The sequence below is a fragment of the Sceloporus undulatus genome, chromosome 8, assembly GCF_019175285.1.
Source record: "Sceloporus undulatus isolate JIND9_A2432 ecotype Alabama chromosome 8, SceUnd_v1.1, whole genome shotgun sequence".
NCBI classification, from domain to species: domain Eukaryota; kingdom Metazoa; phylum Chordata; class Lepidosauria; order Squamata; family Phrynosomatidae; genus Sceloporus; species Sceloporus undulatus.
In genome coordinates this window covers 4,811,694-4,836,217 of record NC_056529.1, presented here as the reverse complement: position 1 = coordinate 4,836,217, position 24,524 = coordinate 4,811,694, and the positions used below count along the sequence as shown (strand labels likewise).

At 42.4% G+C, this 24,524-nt stretch overlaps 1 protein-coding gene across 5 annotated transcripts in view; it reads left to right on the top strand.

The window, feature by feature from the left end:
- Positions 1 to 24,524, top strand: part of LOC121937511 (c-Maf inducing protein) — a 117,231-nt gene that overhangs the window by 64,855 nt on the left and 27,852 nt on the right. For 3 of the 5 annotated variants that reach the window (XM_042480749.1, XM_042480748.1, XM_042480751.1), the window contains 2 exons: positions 5,475 to 5,600; positions 12,125 to 12,175. In XM_042480749.1, coding sequence (XP_042336683.1) covers positions 5,475 to 5,600; positions 12,125 to 12,175 — 177 coding nt within the window. Of the gene's footprint in view, positions 1 to 4,660; positions 4,914 to 5,474; positions 5,601 to 12,124; positions 12,176 to 17,061; positions 17,156 to 24,524 lie in introns of those variants that run through there. The other 2 variants (XM_042480750.1, XM_042480753.1) reach the window with 2 other exon arrangements.

Sequence of the window (24,524 nt, the reverse complement as noted above, 5' to 3'; positions counted from 1 at the left end):
CATCTTTTGAAGAGTATTTGTCTCTTTTGGAATACCTTCGAAATAAGGGCAGTGATTCAGGCTGGATGGCAGCTCGGATGCAAGCAAAGAAAGAGAGCATGGCTAATGTAGATCAGCCAAGGGATGTATCCTGTTTGCCATCTGGTCTGATTTTGTGGGATGTTTTGCAGCGATTAAAGCCAGAGGATGTGGGCAAAATGCCTGCCTCTGGGATGCCACCTATGCATGAAAAGTCTGATCTACTTGGGATTATTATACATGACAGAAGGAGGCATTAGATACATCTTTCAGTGCCAACAGACAAATGCAGTGGAAAATAATAACAATAGCAACTACATATAGTATATTAAAAATTAAAAGTGGGTACTGGATGCATGCCAGGGACAGACAAAAAGACAAATAAATGGGTCCTAGAGCAAATCAAGACAGTGTAACTGGAGAGGAAAAGAGGATAGTGCTTGGAAAAGTGGAAGGCAGTAGGCAATGAGGAAGACTGTATTACAGGTGAACAGACTCAGTCAAGAAAACCATGACCCTGAGTTTGCATGATTTTAACAGGGCTGTTAAAAAGACGGCATCATGGAGGTCTCTCACTCATAGCATCCCTGAAGTCCTGACTTGATGGCATTGAACAACAACAGCATTTGGATTGGAGACTGGGATTAGATTCATCTTGTTGGTCTGGGATGTTTGAAGACAAGAGGTATAGAGGACTACAAAACATGAGGCACTAGAGCTCCCTGGCTGAGAATTCTAAGTGCCTCACCCTGAACTGAAAAATCCTCGGATTTGATAACGTGGAACCACAGTAGTTAAAGTGGAATCATAGTGCTATAATTGTATAGTGTGATATGACCCCTATTCATAGCTGGCACTTTATTTCTTCATTTCCTTAAGAAAAGTTCCATAGAACCAACCAAATAAACACAAAATAGACAGAATTCTGTGTCTCAGTCTAACAGAATGGAATTCGGAGACATAGCCATGTAAGTCTGGAATATCTGTATGCAAAGGGATCTTGCAGCACCTCTGAAGCCAACTGTGCGAAGGACAGTGTATCATAGACTTGGCTGGGTCTGAGGAAGTAGACCCAAGTCTGTGAAAGCTAATGCTACAACTTCTATGAAGCCTTATGCTACAACTTCTTTTATACTGTTCATCTCAAAGGTGATACAAGATCCCTGGCATAATAGTCATCTTGGAAAGTTTGCTTTTTGTGGCTTAGCCAAGTGTTTGCACAAAGCAGGCCCACTTTCCCAGAAGAATCCACTGGCTGGCACCTGGCCTTTACCTTCTCCAATTTTTTCCAGTGGTATGAAGTTTCAGAATCTGGGAGCTACTTTTTCGATTTTCCAAAATCTCCTGGTACAGTGGTTCCCAACCTTTAGTCCTCCAGATGTTTTGAGACTGCAGTCCGCATAATTCCTGACTGTTGGCCAACTTTGGGGCTTCTGGGATCTGAAGTCCAAAACAAAGGGAGGACCAAAGGTTGACAATCGCTGCCCTGGAGCAATGCATGTCAGGGGCATTATGGGAAATTAAAATGGTACTGTCTGACTCCTTTGGCTGATTCAGAATGCTGTTGCTGATGAGCAAACCGGCTTTCCCCCCCCCAGAACATTGTTGCTCTTGGCTCATATTGCATAGAACTTAGTATGACACAGATTTCATACCAGTACCACTCAAGCTTCTGTTTTCTTCAAACTATGAATGAAATCATCAACAATAATCTGGGCAATCCCATGCACATTTCTCAATCTGTTATGAAACGAATGTGCAAGACCTGCGCAGAGCAGTGGATGGCCAGGGTTCTTGGGGGTATCTCATTCATAAGGCAACCATCAAAGTCAGCTTGAGGGTAAATAACCACTGTTTTGGAAAACACTCCTGCAGTGCCTATGGGTTGCTTATTTAACCAGCGCCATGATTCACGCTGATTGGCATTGCCATTCCCAGGCACCAGACCTAGCTTTTGTGCATCGAGAACAACTCATGACTTAGTCGGCAGATTTTCCTTCGGCTTGAGCTGTTTCCTGGCACATGATCCAACTCAGCATCGCTTCGCAAGGGCACAGGAGTGGGGGAGTGCATTGAATCATTTCCCACATCTCCTCCGTGAGCGGGGGCTTAAAGTATGGTTTTGGGGCTCCACCAAGTGGCTGTGTCATCCTCCGATCTGAGAGATGTGGGATGGCGAGACTCACACAAAAATACCTCTTTTCAGAATGAGTAATGATGAAGCATGAAATTTGCAGCCACACAATGTGGGGATGGCATCTTCCTTTTAGACGGCTTTTGTCAGGGGATAATAGAGATTTCAGGAGCCAGCGTGGCACAGCGGTTTGAATGTTGGACTCGGATGCTGGAAGATCAGGGTTTGGTTGCCCACTTGGCCACGGAAATCTAGGTGAGCTTGGGCAAGTCACACACTCTCAACCTCAGAGGAGGGTAAGGGCAAATGGCATTTGAACATATGCCAAGAAACCCCCATGATAGGTTTGCCTTAAGGTCACTGTAAATCCGAAATGGCACACAAGAAAGAGAGATTTGAGGAGGCTGTTAATTCTATAATTCACCTAAGTACAGAATATCCTTATTCAGAAACATTATTCTCCTTTCCAGTGGGCTAAATGTTGGAGGAGATTACTTTTACGTTCTTCAAGTGAGTCTTTTACAGATGTCTGATTGCTTTCTCTGTTCCGCTGTTGTTCAAGGCCCTTGCTTCCACACTTATTTTGCTATAGTCCCCAGTGACGATTGTGGGCTAGAAATCACTTGGACTCTTGTACATACATAACTTCCACAATGAAATCAGTTGCATGTTTGTGTCTGATACAGACAAAAACTTTTCATACTGTATCTCCTTAGTTCCTGTATGCTGTGAAAGTAATACAATGCCCCTCCTTCACCGGCTTGTTCACCAATGTGATTTGAGTAGTTCACATTACATTTATGAGTTTAAAGGGAGTGGTTATCCTTTGTGGGACTCATGCGAAAGTGGAAACTCTTCTCCATCCTCCTGATAGTTTGTGCCTCTTGGTGCTCCCCTGTTTCTTCGACAACATCTCCCAAGGAAAGCAGCCCCTGTGCTTGCTGGACTTGGAAAGCGCTCCTTCCGTGGCTGTGCATACTGATCACCAAAGGTGCTTGGGTCTGTGGCTTCCTGTGAGCATGAGATAATTGCTCTCCAGTAGGGAGCACATGACGTGAACTATCAGGAGAAACCCCTGGGACTTCAATCGCAAGTCTGGAATGATATTGTGGGTAAATGAATCAACAGAAGGTTATCAGGCTTCCTGCATCACAGGCCCTTTGTTTGAAGAGAGCAAGGAAGGGGAGGCGCTCTGTTTTCTTTTTCACCAGCGCCAATGCAATACGGAAATTTCGGCACAAAAAGTGTCGCTCTAGAAGTACAGTTGAAAAGGGCCTTTGAGCCAGGAAGGAGTGATGTGGCTGCCGAAACAAAGCATACCCCCCAAATCCCCAGCCCACCTAACACTGCAAAAACAATAAACACAAAAAAATCAACACAAACACACCTCAACCTCTCCAAAGGAGCAATGCAATATTGTTCTGAGGGTGTATGGGAATTAGTAACACTTCAGGAGAAATTTTTATTTGCATGGAATGATAGCGTTGCAGACGTGAGTGACTTAAAAGTGACACACTTGACATTTAAAACAGGATTGGCGAACCTTTGAATGTTGGATTTCAGCTGCCAAGCAGCTTGGACAATGGTCAAGACTTAAGACCTCTGGTGAACTAAAGGCTTCACATCCCCAGTTCGAAAACATGTCTGCTAACGTTGTACAGAGGAGAACAAGGGAATTTATTTATCCTCCTCTCCACTTTCTTCATTGTCCAGCTCTCACATCCGTACATGGTAATAGGGAAAACTGTGGCTTGTACGATACTAACTTTGGTGCTCAGTTGTATAACTTGACATTTTAGGAGCTTCTCTAATTCTGCTTATATTTAATGTTGATTCTTGTTAATATTTATTGGTTTTGTTGCATTTTGTTGGAATTAACACATTTTGTGTAAAATTACCTTCAGGCTATTGTATAAGGTGTATATGAAACGTAAATGAATTTTGTGTTTAGGTTTGTGTGCCATTCCCACGAGATGTCATTATGATCATACGCATAAATACAGATATTTCAAAATCCAAAAAAATCTGAAACCTAAAACACTCCAGGTCCCAAGCATTTCCGATAAGGGAGGCTCGACCTATATGGTGTGTGTACAGTCAGCCCTGTTTTTGCAGGGGATCCATTCCGGAACCCTCCCTGAAAATGGTATTTTGCACGTATTGAAGCCCTATAGGTTTGAATGGGGGTGCGTGCCCCATTTTAATTCCCCCCTTTGCTCCTCCCGAGTATGCAAGGGTTGCGTATATGAAGTCCGTGCAAACGGCGGGGTAACTGTACATGCGTAAAGTCATGTGTATTAGTTTGAAGATATCAAGAACCTTATCTGTACATTTCCTACCAGGTCACACTTCTCAGCAGTCAAGCCCTGCTAGAAATACCAAGGTGCTCTTTTTATATTTCACTTTAACCTGGCGGCTTTATTTTTAAAACCTGTGACTCTCACTTCCTTGCAAGGATGTCACAGAGACTCCTGGAGGGTGCGGGTGTTTGCACCGAAGCACAATAAATGCACAAGAAGGTTGCAGATTAGAGCAGCTTCTCCTCTGGTTTCTGCCAAGTGAGTCAAGATTCATCTTTGGAAACCGAAGAGTTGCTGACAGGTTTAATGTCCAGATATCAGTAGTGTGCTTGATCCTGCCGCTTTGCGACATTAGGAACAAAAGCACAAGGGAACAAACCCAGTGGATCATGTACATGTCACTTGTGTTGCTCACTTATGAATCCCAAATAAACATCAAAGGCTCCTCTCCCAATGTTTGGGTAAGCCTTAGTGACTTTTCTTTCTCATCTTTATTTTTATATCAATAAGCTTCGTCCTCCTTTTATCAAGGACTTCTTAACACTTACGTTGTTCTTTTCTGCACAACTCTGGCTACATTCTGCTAATAAATGAAGATTGTTTCCAATAGCCCACATCTTCTGGTGTGGCACCCCTGAACCAGCTGTAATTCTAGTTTGGTTCAGGGGTGCCAAACTAGACGATGTGGACTATTCTATATTGACTTTTGTGCAATGCACTAAATATGCTGTTGGGCACAACAGAATTTAACTTCTTCTTGGGAATTTCCACTTTCATTTTCCTCCCCTGTTGGAAAGTGCTAAGTTTGCTCATTGTTTAGCACTGCTAACACACAAACTCTATCTGTCTCCCTCTCCCACTTTAACAATATTTTCTTGCGTTACTTTTTAAAACATTGGTTTGGGCAAATGGTCTGTTCTGAACAAGTGACTTAACCCTCATTATGGTCGTCTTGATGTGCTAAACTCAATCACTTATTAATCTTTCCCCCCCTTTTTATCTTGTTTGTTTTCCCCCTGCAGCCAACTGGGTACATGGAAAACTCAATTTCCTACAGCTCAATTGAAGATGTTCAGCTGCTTTCTTGGGAGAATGCCCCAAAGTATTGTTTACAGCTCACAATCCCTGGAGGGACAGTCTTGTTACAGGTATGGTCAACACAAAAAGAACTGCTTTCTCATTTCTCCTACTGTTTTATTGCTCTAATCTGCTGGATGTGAGATTACCGAATGCAAGGGTGACCTGAGAACAGTCAGAAGTTTACTGTGACCAGCCTTTATTTGCCAACAGATTTGTCTGGATGAGTGGTGGCATTCAAAACCTGGCTTTGTTGAGGTGCCCTGAGATAAATATCTGTTCATAATATTTCTGGCTAGCAGAGGAAGGATTTGCCATTATATAAAGATGTCGTATATACTCGACTATAAGTCAACCTCATGTATAACTCAAGGGCAGGTTTGGGGGTCCCAATTATGGATTGTGGATAAGTCGAGGGTAAAACTTAGGGGCACGTAACAAGGGCTCTAAAGGACGAAGTGCCAAAAAACTTACAAAATTCCAGCAGGCATAACTATTTGTGTTCACACTAAAGGCTAGAAGGACGAGAGAGTAGAGGGGAGTTAGTACTTCCAGGAGAGATTATACTCTTGCCTTTCACCAGAGGATGGTTCCCTTTTTTATGAGCGTTAAAGTACAGTACTTGTATTGATAAGTCGACTCAGGTTTTGGGGATCAATTTTTGGATTAAACTTTCTACATGAGTACTGTATATACAATTGTTTTTGTCAACTTAACTAATTTCTGGTAGAGAAGGAGCTGCGAAGACGGAAATGTGGAAGGCTCAAACTGCTTCTAAGGAGAAACTCGCTTTGTACAGAAAATATAGTACATGGTGCACAACTTGTTACCCTCCCAGTGATTTGGGCTTACTCAGGACTGTCCCTGTCAAACTGGAACAGTCAGAGGACATGTAAAGGGTTTCTTTCTGAATCCCTCTGCATTCTCATTTATAATCTTTTTCTAGCTTGGATTTTTTTGTAAAGGGAAGGGCTCTTTTTAAGACAAAGAGTCATAAAACAACTCCGAAGTCAAAGCTCTGGGCCAAGCATAAAGAGAATTTGGCAGGGCCAGTAGATGTTTATCAGCAGTGGTCAGCCATGATGTTGTTCTCCTGAAAGCAAATTAATGGCTATCATGAGAAATTGGCACCTCAAAGGAATGCTTTGCTCCACTGTGTTTTCTTTTGAAGATCTGAGGTCATAATATTGTTTCATCCGCAACCAATAATGGAACTGAATGGACGCTAGGCTCCTGTGAATGTTTGTATTGGACCCCTGCCTTCCATGGCCGAATGAGAGCTTTTTGCAAAGTGGCTGGCGTCTCCATACAGACACAATTGCTCCTGTTCTGTTTTCATTTGGAGCTGTCACATCTGGATTCGTGACGCGTGACAGATCCTGATGAAAGAGCAAATTTCCCAATGCAAGCAAGTTCCGTTGGATGTAGCCCCAGTGTTTGATGAATCTAGGAGGAAAGCACAAAAATAGAAGCCAGTTACTTGGGGAATTCAGGGGGGAAAGCTATATTTAAAGTCATGACACAGTAAAGAGTGTGTCAGCTCCTGCATCTCTTTTTTTCTGCCCGAAATGTAAGGTAAGGAAGGGGCTGACTCCCATGAGTTTCATGTCAGAGTTCTGTGTGCATCTACAAGTCACAGCTTGTGTGTGTGCATACAGATTGAGTGGAAAGCTGTGATTTCCTTTTTGATGTTGTTGTTTGTTATTGACCAGAATTCTGTGTCTATAAGATACTTAGGCGGGTTACAGACCGCCACAAGGGACGTCCTTAGGACGTCCCATTTTGAAAAAGGGGCGTCTCTTCCAGACGCCCCTTACCCTGTTACGGACAGAGTCCGTAACAAATGGCGGCAGCCGTTCCACATGGCCGCCGCCATTTTGAAGTAACGGACGCTCTGCATCTGCATGTTGCGGCCCGGAAGTGACGCCGCGAGTGCGCGCTTTGGCACTTGCGGCGTCTCTTCCGGGTTGCTGGAAGGAGCGCAATTTTCGCGCTCCTTCTTTGCAGCGCAGAGGAGTCTCAGAGGAGTCACGCGGTTTGGCTGCTGCGACTCCTCCGCGCTGCAACCGGCAGCGGCCCGAGACCACCCCTTTTGGGCGGTCTGTAACGGGCCTTAGTTAAGTATCATTTTTAATTTGCTATCCCCTTTGAGTCCCAGACTTGGATGAAAATTGCTTCCTTAAGTATACTTAACTCAAGCATTCAAGGGTAGCCAGGTTAGCCATAGAGCAAATAAAAAAATCCACTGAACAATTATACTTTTATTGAGCCAACCAAAATGCACAATTACATATTGCAAGCTTTCGAAGCTCCACTGGCTTCTTCATTAGGCAAGGTGTTAAAAACCATAAAGGAGAATTAAAATGGAAGATGTTAGTCATAAGCCTGCATTTGGCTGTTCTCAGTTCAGATGGTACGGAGGGGTATTACTTTCAGGCTGGAACCTCCTCCTCCTGGTCACTGGGAGATTATGAAAGTCCAGGAAATTTAACATCCATTGGCCAAACAAAAAAGATGCTTCTTTGTAACCCAACATGTCTCCATCCTTTGTGAGGTCCAGGCCCCTTTTGTTAGGTGGAGGACACTGCATTTATCAAGAAGTCTTCAGGAAAACTTTAGGTGGTGTTGAAGTAAAACATGCAAATCCACTCCCAATTTTAGAGGAAAAAATTGCTTTACCTGTGTTGGAGGTAGAAGCTTAGAAACTTTTAACTTAGTGGTAGAATGCATCTGAGGATGTAGGCTCATGCTGCCAACTTCTTTCTTTTAGATGCTCTCAAAGGTGCTACAAGATTTCTTTAAATACTAGAGCAGTGGTGGAGAACCTTTTAGAGACCGAGTGCCCAAACTGCAACCCAAACCCCACTTATTTATCGCAAAGTGCCATGTCCCTCTGGATTTCTAATGACAAACTCTAGTGAAGTCTGTTTTGGGACGATGGTGTGTGTGCCCACAGAGAGGGCTCTGAGTGCCACCTCTGGCACGTGTGCCATAGGTTTGCCATCACTGTACTAGAGAGATAATCCCTGGTGAACTTTCCTCTGTGCACATCGATTCTGAAATGTGGGAGTGAATTTGTGGGAGACTTGGTCTCTTTTGTAACATGGGGATAACAGCACTAGTTTCTTTGCAGGCTGAGTGTAAAGATTGCAACTCATAATAGCACAATAACACCTGATGTACGTTGGATGTACACCTGATTAATATTTGGAAAAGTTGTATAAGTGTGAACCCTTTTATGAATAATGGTAATACAATATGGAAAGGGAGACCCAGCTTGTGTATCTTTATGCTTCAGAGCTCCTTTAGAAGGAAGAGTGAGGCAGGCAAACATTTTCATCCTTGGACATTTGTTTAAATGTGGGTTCTACATTTGGCCGCCCTGTTGTGTTGCTATTTTATAAAAAGCCTATTCCTGGCAATCAGGTGTACCCAGAAGGAAAAACTAACAGAACAGAAATTCCCGATAAGCACAACAATGGCTGCAGATAATGCGCAGCTTGCTGTTCTTTGAATTAGCACGGCCTTTTCTTTATTTATCACAAGAATCTCCCAGGGAAAACCCAGAATAAAAGTTAAGAATACAATTGTATGTGTGCTTCCTCTCTGCCAGTTTTTTCATCTCTCCCCTCTTCCTCAGCCTTTCCCCTTGTTTGCACCTGTTTCTATTTTAGGCTCAGAAACTGATACCCTTCCTTTGCATAAATAATATGCTTTTCAGGATTACATGAAAAACCTGTAAATCACCATGGTTTGGCCAAAGGAGCGATGCACAGCTTGCTAAATATAGGATTTTATTTCTTTATCATTAAGCTTTTTTAAAAGAAAGAAAGAAAGATTTTGAGATTTCTTATCCAAAACAGAGGAGGAATTGTGCATAACTCACAGTCAAGGACCACTTTGGGCATTTTAAATCTTAATTTTCCCTGTATAATTTCATACTATTTTCCCTCTCTCATACACAATGCAAGTCTCAAGTCTCAGAACAAAAACTGCATTAAATGATCAATCGAATATTATAACAAATGCAAGGATCAGCATGACAAAATGTACTTTTTAAGAATCTAGAGGACTAGAAACCTAAGCTCAGAGCTTGTAAAAGGTTATTGGTTTGGATGACAGCTCCCAGTATTCTGCAGCCAGCCTGACCATGGGTGGGTGCCAGCTGGTGGATTCTGGCAGTTGTAGTTCAAAAAAGTAACTTGCCCAAGCTCTGTCTTGAATGATAATGAAAGCAAAAAGAGGGGGGAATGGACATGCAAAACAAGTACAATTGGCCCTCCATTTTTGCAGGGGATCCGTTCCAGGACACACACACTTGCAAAAACAGAGGCCCACGCATATTCAAGCTCCATAGGTTTGAATGGGGTGCGTGCCTGTCCACGCGCCCCATTAAAAATAGTGGAGGTTGCCCCTCTGCGGATTTTCGAGGATCCCAGATCCACAAGTTAGGAGGGGCAACTGTAATTGCTACACTTTCCTAGTTAGTTCCCAATCCCACCAACATTAGTTTGCCAAAATGTTGCAAGCAAAGCACTAGCATTTGGTCTTGCTGCAGCAAGTGTTGAATAATGAAAAGTTTTGAAATCTAGCATTTCACAGATGAAAATGAGGACATATGTGGCCAAGCAACATGAGAGTTCGATCAAGATGGCAAAGGTTTTTAATGAAGAACAGAGTGCAGCAGTTTGCTTTTGCCTGAACCTACTGGGAAGGGAAATATTTTGCTCACTCCTCTCCCCACCCTGAGTCAACTGAATACAAATGACTTTTGCCCTTTAAACTCAGTTTGCAACAACTGAAGCAAGCGGAAGACAAAGTGGACAAGTGGGAGAAGGACAGAGAAACTGAGGCATTTTAAGAGCAGCTAAAAAAGTGGGACAGAAGAGGATGAATCAGGATCGTCCCTGCTGAATCGAGGGTTGAAACAGTGTCTTCGGCCTGCTAAAATGGCTGCTCACGAAATGAAAGGCAGTTTGCGTGTTAAAAAGTCTGCTCAAATATTACTTTCCCTCCCTCCCACCGCTGCATTTCTTGTTGATGTTGAAACCTTGGATTGTTAAAATGGTTTACGCAAAGGGGAACTGTAGCGAAGAGAGCTGTGTTCCTGGTAACAGTTTATTCCCTAAATAAACCATCCCTTTTGGTTCTCTTTAGCAATGCAGACTGATACTATGGTGTGGTGAGGGATGTGGTGTCTAGCAATATGGTATGCTTGCCAGAAGACCCACAACATGCAGTGTTCACTTGGTCTGTGCCCAACAGTTGTGCGGTGCTACCATAGACTGAGTGCCAGCTGCTGGAAGGTTCAAAGGAGCTCTCTGTACCATCCTCAAGCAAGGAAAATGTTCCAAGTGTTGTATATAGATGGCTTTATACCATCGTATAGACTGTCACTCATAAAGAACAATTTGTCATTCCTTTGGTGGAGTAGGTATAATGTAAGCTGTACAATGATATGTGGGCTAGATGCCCAAAGGTTACAGGGTTTGGGACAATAGTTCTCAGCTTTATCTCTAGCATGCCGTAACAAACTATAGTTAAATGTGACACGCTCACATTGCAATCATTTGTTTGGGATCAAATGTTGAACTTGATTGTCTTAAGTTAACCATGGAATGACAAAGAAAGAAAGAGTGCTGTCACATTCTCAACAGTGTTTGGAAGCTGGGCTTATTAGCATTCCTAATTGTTAATTAATCAGCCATGTCAAGCAATTAATACAACAAATATTTGTTTGTACCCATTAGACCAGAGAGGGATTGCCAGTCTGCCTCTCATCCAGTCGCTGAGAACTGAGCGCATTATTACCTTACATTGCTTCTTCTCCCATCTTTTGAGTTGTGGAGCTTTGTTGTGCCCTGGTTCAAGGAGATGGTGGGAGTTGTGGCCCAAAGCATTTTGAGGTTGCAAGGCTGGGGGTGACAACTCCAAAGGGCCAGAGGTGTGAATGTGGGGTGGGATGTTTTTTGCTGCCAGAGGTAGAAGACGAGATGGTGCTCGTTCATGCACCATCATGCATAGAGAAGTGGATTAGTCTACCAATTCAACTTTACTTCAATACTGGATATGGGGTGGGATTCCTCCACACACACACACATACACATACACAACTGAGAGTAGGGGGACAGTTGAACTTTGCAGGGATGTAGCCCATTTATTTGCCCAATAGTAGGGCTGGTCCTCAAAGAAGGGCATTAACAACACGTTCCTATTGGCAGTGGACTAATACAGCCAGCCTTTTGGAGCAGGGGGCTGGCAGTAAGGAGGTGTTTTATGGCCATTGGAAGGCTGATGCTGCAATTACAGCTCCACTTACTTCCATTTCAAAGCAAGAGAAATAAATTGGAAATCGCCTCCTCCTGTTGCTATGACAGAATAGTCCTTCGCGCACGCAAAGGACGTGTTCTGAAGCGAGGAGCAATCCAGGAGTAGACATGCAAGGTTAATGGCTTCAAAGAAATGAAGCAGTGGGCTGCTTTCCAGACTTTAAAAACCGCGTGAGTGATTGGTTTGTGTGTTGGTTTAATGGTGTGTGCAGCATTAGTAGCATCTAATGCTCCCACTTATGTGCTTCTCTCTCTTTAAATTGCAGGCTGCAAACAGTTACCTGAGGGATCAGTGGTTTCATTCGTTGCAGTGGAAGGTAGGATTTCTGTATTTCTGGAACCATTGTTATAAAAAGAAAAATCCTTGAATTAATTCCTGCCACTCTTCTTTAAAAATATTGCATCTCTGCTATTTGGATCTTCAACTAGTCTCCTGTCCAGGATGAGGATCAGATCCTGCCCTTGCATTTGTATAGCAGCCGCCGCCACTCACACACCAGGTCCCTGAGTTTTGCTGTCTTTTTGGAAACCTTGAGATTTGTAGGCAGGAAATTTTGCCTTTGGTCCAAGAAACTCTGACACCTAGACTATCCCAACATGTGTAAAATAGAGCTTGAGATGTTATTTTTTTACATATTAATTTACTATACTCATTATTCTGACGATCCAACTGCAGCACAAAAAGGTAACTTGTTACTTCTTACTAGCCAGTTACTATTACTATTAACTTTATGCCATTGGAAGATATAGGAAGGTGCTCTCTGGCACCCCCAAGTGACCAATTCAGATATTCCTGTTGGAATCACAGAGCAGCATGAACCAGCTACTTATGTGAATCTTCCTTCATTGATAAGATTGAATCAGCCCACAGACACTCTATTCCTGTTCCACTGAAAAATAGTGAATTATTGTAGTTAAAGACAAAGTAGTACCTCTATTTCATCTTATGATTGCAAAAGTTGCCAATGCACCCAATTGGAAAAACTAGTTAGATCTTTGCTCTGGTATACCCCATTTTGGTTTGTGATACACAGTGTAAGACAATTCTGCAAATATGTTTACCTGGATGCTTTTGATGACCAGGATTTCCAAGCAGGAAAGTGAGCTGACCAATGGAGATGGGACAAATGGCTCCATTTCTCCTTGGCCAGTCTATTTGGGTTTTGTGTTACAGTACTGTACCTTTGAAGGAAGGAAAGTCTCTTCCTCTGTGTCCTGCACAGAAATGCAGTAGAGGGAAAAAAAGGTGGGCTATTTTCCCTATGCCAGGCTGTTTGAAAGGTCTTATTTTACTAATATAAGAGGTGAATCACCTGTATTTTTATCCTGATTCTGGAGGGAGGCCAGGGCTGTATTATCAATGGTTCACTTGGTTGGTACAATTGCTCCAGGCCTCTCAGTGACTAGAGGCACAGTGCTAAAGAGAAACAATGCTATTTTATTTTCTTCCTCTTTTTACACAGCCATTTCCTGGTGTTTTTGTCATCAGCATGTTGTGTGTTACTTTTGCAACTGAGTCCAGATATATTGGGACTGGGCTGTTAGTCTCACTGAAGTCGCTGGGTTGAAAATGCCTTCACACTAAAGATATTTGTGTTGCTGTTTATTGTATTTTACTATTCATTCATGGTTTAGTGAATTTATATGATACCGTTCCTAGAGTAGGTCACACATCTGCAGGAAGAGGGGTCCTATTTTGAGGATTACTCCAGGACCTCAAACAAGAATTGTCCATAACCAGCATGGAAATTCAGCGTAACATCCTTAAAGCAGCCTAAGGCTGAATCCGCACTGCAGAGATAATCCGGTTCGACACCACTTCAACTGCAATGGTTCAAGGCTATGCAATTCTGGAAGCTGTAGTTTGTTGTGGCACTGCAGTTCTGGTGCCACAACAAATTACATCTCCTAGAATTCCATAGCTTTGAGCATTGAACAGTTGATGTGATGTCAAACCGGATTATCTCTGCAGTGCGGATGCAATTTAGGTCTTCCCCCACCGCCCCAGATCACTATATTAGTATATAGGAATATTTACAAGGCTACTGTGTTGTTGCTGTTCTGCTTTTTCCAAGTCAGGGACTCAAAGTGACTTTGAGTTCAAATCCTTTCCCCTCCATGGAAACTAGCTGGGTGACATTGGTCAGTACTCTCTCAGCTTCAGAAGAAGGCAATGGCAAACCACCTCTAAATAAATCTCACCACGAAAACTGTAGGATGGGGCTGCAATAACTCTAAGTTGACTTGAAGGCACATAACCATAACAATCCTACCATTACCCTGTTTGCCCTTAAATCCAAGCCAATGTATTTCGAATCCAGGCATCTTGTTGCCAGCAACCAGTTGTTTCTTTTCAACGTTTTGCGGCTGATTAACTTGTTTTGTCACCTGAGTAAGAGTTTCTGCTTAACGTTGAGCTGTTTACCTTGGAGGGGAGCTGACAGGTTTCAGAGGGCTTATCTTAAGGGCAACGCGAAACTGTAGGCAGGGCATTAAAGTTGAGAGTTTCCAGAACATCCATCTAAGACATGTACCATTTCCATTGGATTTACAGAGACCTTTGGTGGTTTTTCAGCCTTCGTCCTTTGCTAGAAAGCTAAGCTGGTAGAAGAGACGGCAAAGAGAAAGGAAACATTAAAAAGCTGGGTAGAGAACTGCAAATCCAAAAACTGTTCCTACAAGGGTGCAACTACACTGTAGAAATAATACACTTTGACACCACTTTTAAGTCCTACAGCTGCATCCTACAGAACCCTGAGATTTATAGTATAGTATATATTACTATATATTTATAGTATAGTATATATTACAAGGTCTTTAGTCCTCTCTGCCAAAGAGGGCTGGGGCCTCACAAACCCACAAACCCCAGGATTCTATAGGATGGAGCCATGGCAGTTAAAGTGGTGTCAAACTGCGTTATTTTTACAGTGCAGATGCACCCCAATCCTCTAACTCAGAAATAGGGTTGATTTTTAAAATCAATCAATCAATCAGTGATTGGTTTATTTTTAAATAACAAATAGGATTTTTTTAATTTTAAAAATTAAATCATATTTTTTAAAAATATAAGTCTAATTCTTTTATTTAAATCAGATTTTGGATTAACAAAAATTAAATCAATTTCATTAAAAAAAATCCCACATCGTTAAAGAAAAAGAGCCCAGGCCAAATATATCCTCATGAATATTATTCATACAAGTTGTAATTACATTCTGTAATTCAAATAGCCTTGTTCTTTAGAGCAACGAAATGCCTTCCATTTTGGAACATGTGGCACGGCCGTTTTGGGAGGGGATCAGAGCGTTGGCATCTCCAAATGAGCGCAATTGATCCTTCTGTTAGGAAGATGGTCTGAAATTCAGGAAGAAGGGAGACAGTTCTCCTGATATAAACCAAAATTTGAGACACAGTGCCTTGCAAGGCTTGGCAATGTCTGTTTTGCACCACTCGGAAACACTCTCCAACACCAAGTTCAGGGAGAACATCATCGCCTCACAACATTATATCCACAACTACAGGGTGCTACTGGACTAATTTCTCTGATCCTGAGGTTTTTTAGTTTCTGCTCAGATTTAAAAGGCCCAAAGTGTTTCTGATGTCATCATTCATGGGGGTGGTTTTAAAACGAACAAATGAATTCTGTTCACCAAGCACTGCCATAGCAACAGCTCAGGAAGGTACTTCACCTGAGGCTTCAGTGTGGCCTCTATCGACTCATCCAGTGTTTGCGAGAGAGAGAAATAAAGGCACCATAGTTCTATTGAATACCTTCCTTCAAATCCATGCAATTGGTGAAAGTCCTAGCAGCCACAGTGACATGGGCTAACGGAAGGCAACTAATGGAAAGATGCTAGGACAAGCCGCTTATGCACTGCCTTCCAAAACGAAATGTGTTTGGGCAGGTAGGGAGAAGGAAATATGGATTCCACAGAACTGTGCATATGTGACATAGTGGTTTGAGTGTTGGACTATGACTCTGGAGACCAGGGTTCGATTTCCAGCTTGGCCATGAAACTCATTGGGGACCTTGGGCAAGGTGCACACTCTCAACCTCAAGGGAAGGCAATGGCAAACCACCTCTGGACACATCTTGTCAAGAAAACCCCAGGATAGGTTTGCCTTAGGGTTGCCCTAAGCAGTGGCATCATTAGGGGGGATGCAGGGGGCGCGGATCGCACCCTAAAGGGGGGTGACACCACTTCTCCTCAAACACCTACCTTTTGGCAGAAACCGGCTGTGGCTTTCATCCGATTCCCTTTAAAATGCTTTAAGAGATGTTGGGTGTTGGGCGAAGCTCAGTGGGAGGAGAAAAGAAGAGGCCCCAGAACCTTTTAATATTAAAACTTCACATTTAAAAATTTTAAATTTATAAAAGAATTGATTTTTTTATTATTCTTTTTAAAAAAATTTCTTTAACCCAATCTTCACTATGTATATGTAAATATGTTTAGGTTGCGCATATGCAAATTGTAAATTGGAAGCTATAATTTGAATTTTGCTAGTTTACGTCACAACTATTAGCATGACGTTCAGTGGTGTATGGAAATGATGATTTTGATGAGTAACATGAGTGCAAAAAAGCATTGCAACAGATTTTGTATGGTTTGAAATGGGAGGAGGTCAACAGAGAGGTGGGTGACACCATGAGTTACCGCACTGAATCTGGAAATTTTCAGCTGGCTGCTAACAACACAATACACTTTTCCTCGCCTCAACAACCAAGCAGCTGTTCTTTAAAATGCTTCTGCATGGCTGTGAGGAAAAGAGGAGGAGGGGAAGAACAGCTCTGTGGCCCAGATCCTTTCAAATGGTTGGGCATGCAAGCATCCGTTGGAGCTGCTGCTCCTGAGTCACCTTTGGAAGCAAGGAGTGAGGATGCACATCATTTTGGATGGAAACGGTCCTGTGAAATGTAACGCCTCCCTGCAAAATGAGGGAACTGGAGCAATTTCTGTCTCTCCCATCCCCCTGCCCTCAGCCTTCCTAACGCTGCCTTTCTGAGAATAGCACAGCATCTTTGTGTGTTGGATTCACACTTCGGTACCCAAGCCTTCCCTGAGGGTCTTATGCAGCAGCGAGCTGAGAATCAGCTGCAGTAGCAAGAAGGAGAGAAGCAGCAGCTTTCTGAACCAAACATATTTCCCCAGTTTTGACAGCAGTCTGCTCTTGGTGACGACACTGATGATGCAGGTGCATTGGGGAGAGAAGCCCGTTTCACAGCCATTTATGGCGAAGCTGGGCTAAAACTACAGTGTGGTGGGTTTCCCAACCCCCAGGAGAAATCAGGAGCCAAATAGGTAGGTAAAGAAGGGTGGGTTTTTTCCCCTTCTGCAACGAGGGAAAGGGAGGATGGAGGGAAGGCAAAGCAGCCAGAGAAACAGTTGCAGAAGGTAGAGAATCCGATCGAAAGGGATTGGAATTGACAAGCCTCCCCTTTTAATCTGATTTGGAAATTTAATTGCCTGGAATGCAGCTCGGTGGCAAAAAGCGTCTTTGCTAAATTGGAAATGGATTGGAAAAGGAGGCCCCTTAGGAGATGAATCTTCATTATTAGCTAGTCAGGGAGCTGAGTTTTTTGAGATCGGGGACGAGGCTTACAAGGGAGCTGTTTACCTGGAGCAACTCTTGTTTTTTTATTCTTAACTGTTGTAATTGTTGTGTGCCTTCAGGTCGTCTCGAAGGCCAACCTGCAACAGGGATTTCTGAGGCCGAGTGCTTGTGACTTGCCCAAGGAAACCCACTGGGTTTCCATGGCCAAGCAGAGAATCAAACCCTGGTCTTCAGAGTTGTAGTCCAGCGCTCAAACCATGCTGGCTGTTAGTTACATGCAAGGATTTCATATGTGTGTGTGTGTGTGTATTTTTGTGTGTATTAGTTTTTCCTTGTGGTTGAGATGGGAGGCCTGTTACCTGGGTAACAGGCAGATCTGGCCTAGCTTCGTTGCAAGGGGATGCTTTGCAGTTATGCATTGGCTCATCCTTTCTCCGAACAACAGGTCAAAGTACAAGGCAATAAGGCTTTGGTTGCCGGATCTGGCTTCTGCTTTTAACAGAGCTAACAAGCAAGCAGGCAGCTAACCAACATCTGTGACTTAGAGACAGAGAGAGCAGAAACCACTATCTGTAAATCAGAATTTGATGCAGACCATTTCCTATGGATGTGGGTATATCATCTGAGATGGTTTTATCCTGCCTTTTGTTTTCATTAAAATATTTCATGCAAACATTTATTTATTTTAAATCCATTTAATGTTCATGTACTGCTTGATAGCCTTAACCGTCTCTTCTCCAGGCTAGACATACCCAGCTCAAGATTCCATAGAAAGGATCTACAGCGCTTAAAGTGATGTCAAACTGCATCATTTCTACAGTGTAGATGCACCCACAGTTGCTTGAAAGTCTCTCCATAGGTTCACCATAAGTCAATTTGAGAGCAGTTAACAACAACAAACTATAATTATCAATGTATTTCTTCTTGATATTATTTGATTGGCTGTAATGTAAGCAGCCTTGGTTATAGGAAAACAGCAGAACTTGGGATACGCATTGAAAGAATAAAATAGATCAGTAATAATAATTGCTTTTATAGGCTCTCTCAGTCTGATGCTGAACATAAGCCTCCAGAATATTGCACATTATCCAGTGGGATAAGAGGAGCCCATATATTCTCACTCTTCTTTCACATGTTCTGTGACTCTGGGTACTGAAACCCTAAAGCAAGCAATAAATTTATCCTTATATCTTTCTGGAATGCCATGTGAGAAGAAGCCAATGAAGTGCTTGCGTAAGAGAACCCTGAAGCTTTAACACAGCAACTCTTTTTGTTTTACAAGGGAGGCTTTTGCCATGTTTTGAGAAGCCTGGCAGTGGAGCAAGCTACAGTTTTCAAATTGCATTCCTTGGAACCCCTGCACTACTCTGCTGTTGCAAATGTTAACTCCTTTGCTGCAAAGTCAGCCTCTTTACCGTTGCAGGTAAATCTCAGTTAAGAAAGTTAATGTGTTACTAGGCATGACATTATTATTATTATTATTATTATTATTATTATTATTATTAAAAACAAAATTTCCAAATTAATAACAAAAATAACAGTAAACATATATGAACATCATATCCATATAACATAAACAACCATCATACTGCAAAACAAACAGAAAACTAAACACCCCATAAAGGACCAAACAACCACAAATTACAAATACATAATACTAAAACATTACTTCCTACTAGTTTCCCTAAATTTCTGAGAGTTGATACTCCTGTTTCCTCAATTTCTGGATAAGCATAGATTTCATCATGGCATTACAGTGTATCATAATATCTATTATCAGCAATCCTATGGAAAAAGAACAGTATTATTTTTGTTTTCTAAACCATTAGGTTTTCAAAACTTTATCACAATATCCCTGTCGCCAAAGCATTACGTTTCTAAACAGAAAAGTTGGCACAAAGGCAGAAATAATGGGGAACGGATAGGGATAGATTCCTACATCCCTAACAAAAGAACAATTTGGGATGTTTCAGCAAGTTTTTCATTCAAAAAAAAAATACGCATGTGTGAAATGAAACAGGTCAGTCGTAGCCTTAATTTCAAAAGTCCCATGATTTTCTACTTCTATCTCCAATGCCAACCAATGTTGGTGATGCATGGTAACAGGCATTTTGGTTTCTGGATTCTTTTATATGTTGCCCACCCCGATAATATTATATGTACTAATATTCCTGTAATGATACATGTCCTTTTTCTGGGATAGGCCCAAACGTTAGTAAACCCATTTGTCAAATTAAAGTACAGCTGGGGTCATCGTCGGTTTGTCTTTGGGGAAGTTGTTTAGTGTCCCAAATGGAACTAGGGAGGTCAATGCAGAAACTGGAACTTATGCTGGTTCACATGGCAAAATAAGCAAAAAAATTATGGGGGCTCTCATTTATTGTTTATGAGCAGTCCGCAAATGCATGCTGCCTAGTTACTCCCTCTTGCAATGGGAAAGGCTAAACTTTGCTGCTATAGCTATTGCTATAGAGTAGCCACTCTATACCAATAGCAAGTACATTTCTATACTGCTTATCGGTACACTTAAGCACTCCCTAAGCCACTGATGGCGAACCTATGGCACGTGTGTCAGAGGTGGCACTCAGAGTCCTCTCTGTGGGCACATGTGCCGTTGCCCCAGTACAGAATTTGGCAGAGTCTGTTACTAGAAAGCCAGAGAGACATGGCACTTTGCAGTAAATAAGTGGGTTTTGGGTTGCAGTTTGGGCACTCGGCTTCTAAAAGGTTCACCATCACTGCCCTAAGCGGTTTACAAAGTGTAAGCCAATTGTCCCGAACAAGCTGGGTTCTCATTTTACCGACCTCGGAAGGATGCCAAGCTGAGTCAACCCAGAGCCCCTGGCTGGTATTGAACTCACAACCTTGTGGTTTGTTGAATGAGTGGCTGCAGTTATCTCCCAAGGAACCAGAGACTGAAACCATTAAAAAAAGGTAAAACAAACCATGAACTCCATCTGAAATCTGTTGAGAGAAGCAAATCAGGTTGGCAGCTGTGTCCAAGTTTACTCTACACGATGGCTTGTTTAGCTTCTCCAAATGTAAGGAAGTGTGATTCCGCACAGTGCTCCAGCATGCCGCTTATCCGTGATAAGCCACAATCCCTGTGGCTCCCTGGTTTACTGGGATGCACAGTCCTTTGTTTCATAATTTGCACACTAAAGTGTCGCCGAGTAAAATGGCGGTGTGTAATTGCTGAGAGCCTTATTAGACATGCTGAAATAAAAGTTATTTTGTTAGCTCCTAAACTGGACCATAAAATCCACACCTAGCATTGGCAAGCCTTTCTTAACTACAAGTCGCTTGCTCATATTAGCCTAAATGTAAAAGATCCATGGTGACCAGCATAAAACTGTCAAAGCTCTGGCCTCAGATGGAAAGAAGAGCAGGCCACATCTGCTGAACTTTATTCAGTTTTTAGAAATCTGGTTCTCAGTGCATCTCTGAGAAGAAGCAAAATGCACCACTTGTAAACCTTGTGCATGTAAGGCCTGCTGTGCATAAGGCTAAGGAGGAAACCCCTGTCCTTTCCCTGTTTCTGGAGGGTGACTTCCTTGCAGCTTTGCAATAAATCAGTAATTTCTGGCACACCGTGGGAAGGGAAGCTGATGAACACTTTGGCTTTAAGACTAGCGTGCCTGCAACTAAACCAGTGATTCACTGCCGGGAAAGGTGGTCCCTGCAGGAATCCGTGGCAGTTGGAAGCTGGAGTGGACTAGAGAAGAGGATAAGTTTAGACTTCTCCATGTGAGTCATGGAAAACTCTTGGAGTCTCTTGGGGGACGTTTTAGGGGGCAAGGGAAAGGGGCAGAATGTAGCATGAAAAGACGGGCAACAAATGGAAAAGACGGACATGGGGCAGAAAAGGGAATGCAACAAGGAGGCCAGGCTCATGGTTCCTTAGGGACCGAGCCTGTTGACTTCACAAGAGACACTGCAAACCCCAAGATGACAGCATTTTTTCCATCTGCGTGCTTTTCTAGTTCCATTCCACCGTGCAGAGATTTGTGGTAGGGATTTTGCTGATGTCACTGAATACCCCTGTGGCCTGGGCACACATCTTGGCAAAACAGGCTTGAAAAATACAGGGCATGTAGATGCCTCTGTACTGCATACATTGTGGCAAAAGTGTATCCCTCTTATGCTCCACCTTGCCCTTCCAGAATGCAAAATGTACTTATTTTTACTTCTTTGTTATTACGAGGAAAGTATACTCCATCTGTTGAAAATTGATCCTGATGCATTAAATGGTATTAGTTAATTAAAAGATGCCTGCTTGTCTGCCTTTTGTCTCTCTGTAAAGATGCTTTCTTTAAGCATCTTTGTGTTTATAGTATCAAATTGGCGGTGCAATTGTCTGCTCAAAGGTAGACCCTACTGAGTTCATTGGGGTCCCCCCCCCAGTAAGTGAGTACAGAATTACAGTCTTAGTATTAATTTCCAGAATGGTAGTAATATTTCCTTTGAAACCCAAATAGTGTCTTGGTTCATTTCTGGTCTCAGTTATTTTTATCCAGCAGCAATAAAGCCAGAAAGTGCTGAAAAGGAGAAATCATTTATAAACAAAGGGAAAGGTTTACTTCTCTTTCTATGTTTCTTTCTCTCTCCCTTTCTTTTTTAGTTCAGTGGCAAACGCATGGGGCTTTGTCTTCCAAAGTGCCAGTTTCGGTTGGCCACAGTTTAGAAATTCACAGTGGAGAAAATTGGTGACCATATTTGGGCACAGATACCATTCGTGTCTGTCACTTTGTACCATAAGTGTCCCATGTTCAGTGATGTTGCTTTGTTGTTGTTGTTGTTGTTGTTGTTGTTGTTGTTGTTGTTGTGTGCCTTCACATTATTTCCTCCATAACCTAAGATGGTGATGTCCAACTCCAGGGCATACAAACTCAGAGGTATCTATGCTCACTATAATGCAGATTTCCAGATCCATATTGTGATAATACTTAAGGCCAACCCAAAATATCCCTGTGCAAGTTTTCAAACCCACAGATTCTATCACAAGTCAAAGAATTTAAGAAAGCAAACAGAGAGATGTGGTTTGTTGTTGTTGTTTTGCAGAGTCTTGAACAGAGTCCTAACTAGAGATGGAAAGAATATCCAATGGTCAAATTTGTCAATTACGTTCAAATGGACAAATTCCTTTCTCTGGTGTAAAGCAGCTTCTTCAATCCTATACCCCAGTTCATATGTGGTCATCAGCACTTGCTCATTGTGAGTGCAAAATGGCAGTCATATTCCATTGAGCATCATTCCTGAGTGCATGCATGTGTGTGTCCCTGCTGACAAAAACAATATTGCAACCCTGAACAAATCCAGGTTAAGTCAGACTCGAAGTCTCTGGGGTGCTGTTCTGCGTTTCCCTTCTCCTCCCATCATTCATTAGTCTTGCGGTAACGTTTCACTTTTTTAAAAGGCTAAAAAACAATGACACATTGTGCAAACATGTTTAAAACCCTCTGGCCCTGAGAGCTGAAAGAGGGAGGGAGGGAGGGAAGAAGGGAGGAGAGAAGAGAAGAGAAGGGGGGCAGCAATAAATGTAGATATTGATCTTCCTCTCCTTGTGACAGTCAGAGGAGAGAGATTGAGCGAGAAAGGAAGACAAATCCTGAAGCTCCATTTCAGACAACCATCTTTCAGGTAGCTATGCCAGCCATTTCAGATCTTTCGTCAGTAGCGGTCAGTTTGTCCTCCACTTCCTCAGCTCTCCTGTGAAGAGCTGAAAAATCTTGCAGTCAAATAGTTACTAAATTGTACGGAGGCTAGTTTCCCTGCCATATACAAGGGGGGTAAAAAACCCCAAAGTTTATTTGGGGAATTTTGGCAACTGCTTTTATATAACCGATTCTGCCCAGCTGCCAGTTTCTTCTTGACCAAGATCCCATTCAAATTAGAAAAGTCAGTGCTGGAGGCTCCATGGATGGATTCAGAGGTGCGGGGAAAATAATGGCAAAGTGTTGGGGATGAGGAATGTGGGTTGGCTTGTCTGTATCTTCTTTGTTTTCAGATTCTTTCCCCCAGTTCTTTATTTCATAATCTGGACACCTTAAATAACATAGAAACAGGCTGGGGCCCTTTTTCTTCCTTAAACTTCTTTCAGTTGAGCAGAAATAGGCAGCCTGCAAGTATGAAAAGAATCGCTTTTCCCCCCAGTGCTTTCTCTGGAAACCCTAGAAGAGATTGAAACGAACTGTAGCCGGAGGAGGACAGAAATGTCCTCTAATATGGATGTTCCTGGCGGGGAAATTGCGATTGCAGGATCGTGTCATAAGGCTGCTTTTATTCTAAAGTAGGATTGATTGATTGATTGGGGGATTGGGTTGGGTTTTTTATTTTATTTTATTTGGCTATTTATGTTTAGAAGAGTGTGATGTACTCACAGCACATAGCAGCAATGCACAAGGCAAGTAGAATTGCTGTGTGTTTCATTTTTGGAGTCTACTTGGTTTAAACTGACCTGGAGAGTGGGAGTGAAAAGTCCTTGGTAATGCTGGTAGCTCCCAAGAAATACTTTGAGATGAAGAGAACATCAGGAGGATCTCCAAATTAAACTCGGTTTGTACTTCCAGATACTTTCCCCCCTCTTCTAGAGGCACCTAAATTTAGCTATAAAGTGGTACTTTAAAAGGTTAACAAACGTAGCATTGACGTTGTGCTTTAAAATGGCTAACAAATGTATTCAGTATGCAAAGAGAACTTATGGCACATTAGAGACTCATTGAAAGAAAGACATTGGCAGCTCGGAGGAAGTAGACTTAAGTCTATGAAAGTTCATACTGCCATGTCTTCCTTTCATTGAGTCTCAAACGTGCTACAAGATCTCTTTGCATACTGATTTTACAGACTAACAGGGTTATTATATCTTTGAGCATATTCTGGTGCAGCCTTTTGGAGGCCTGAAGAAAGTTGAGATTGAGATATGCAAAGTTCTGCTGGGGTTGCATGGTTAGCTTTGAAGATACAGCTGGATTTCATTGTTACTTTTGCAAAAATATCCTTCTGGATATTAACAAGATGTTATGCCTGCATTGTAGATCTGTATGTAGAAAAGGGCTCTATATGTACAGTGTTGATTCCAAAAGCACTGAAAGTGTGTGACAGAAACAGAGGTACTAG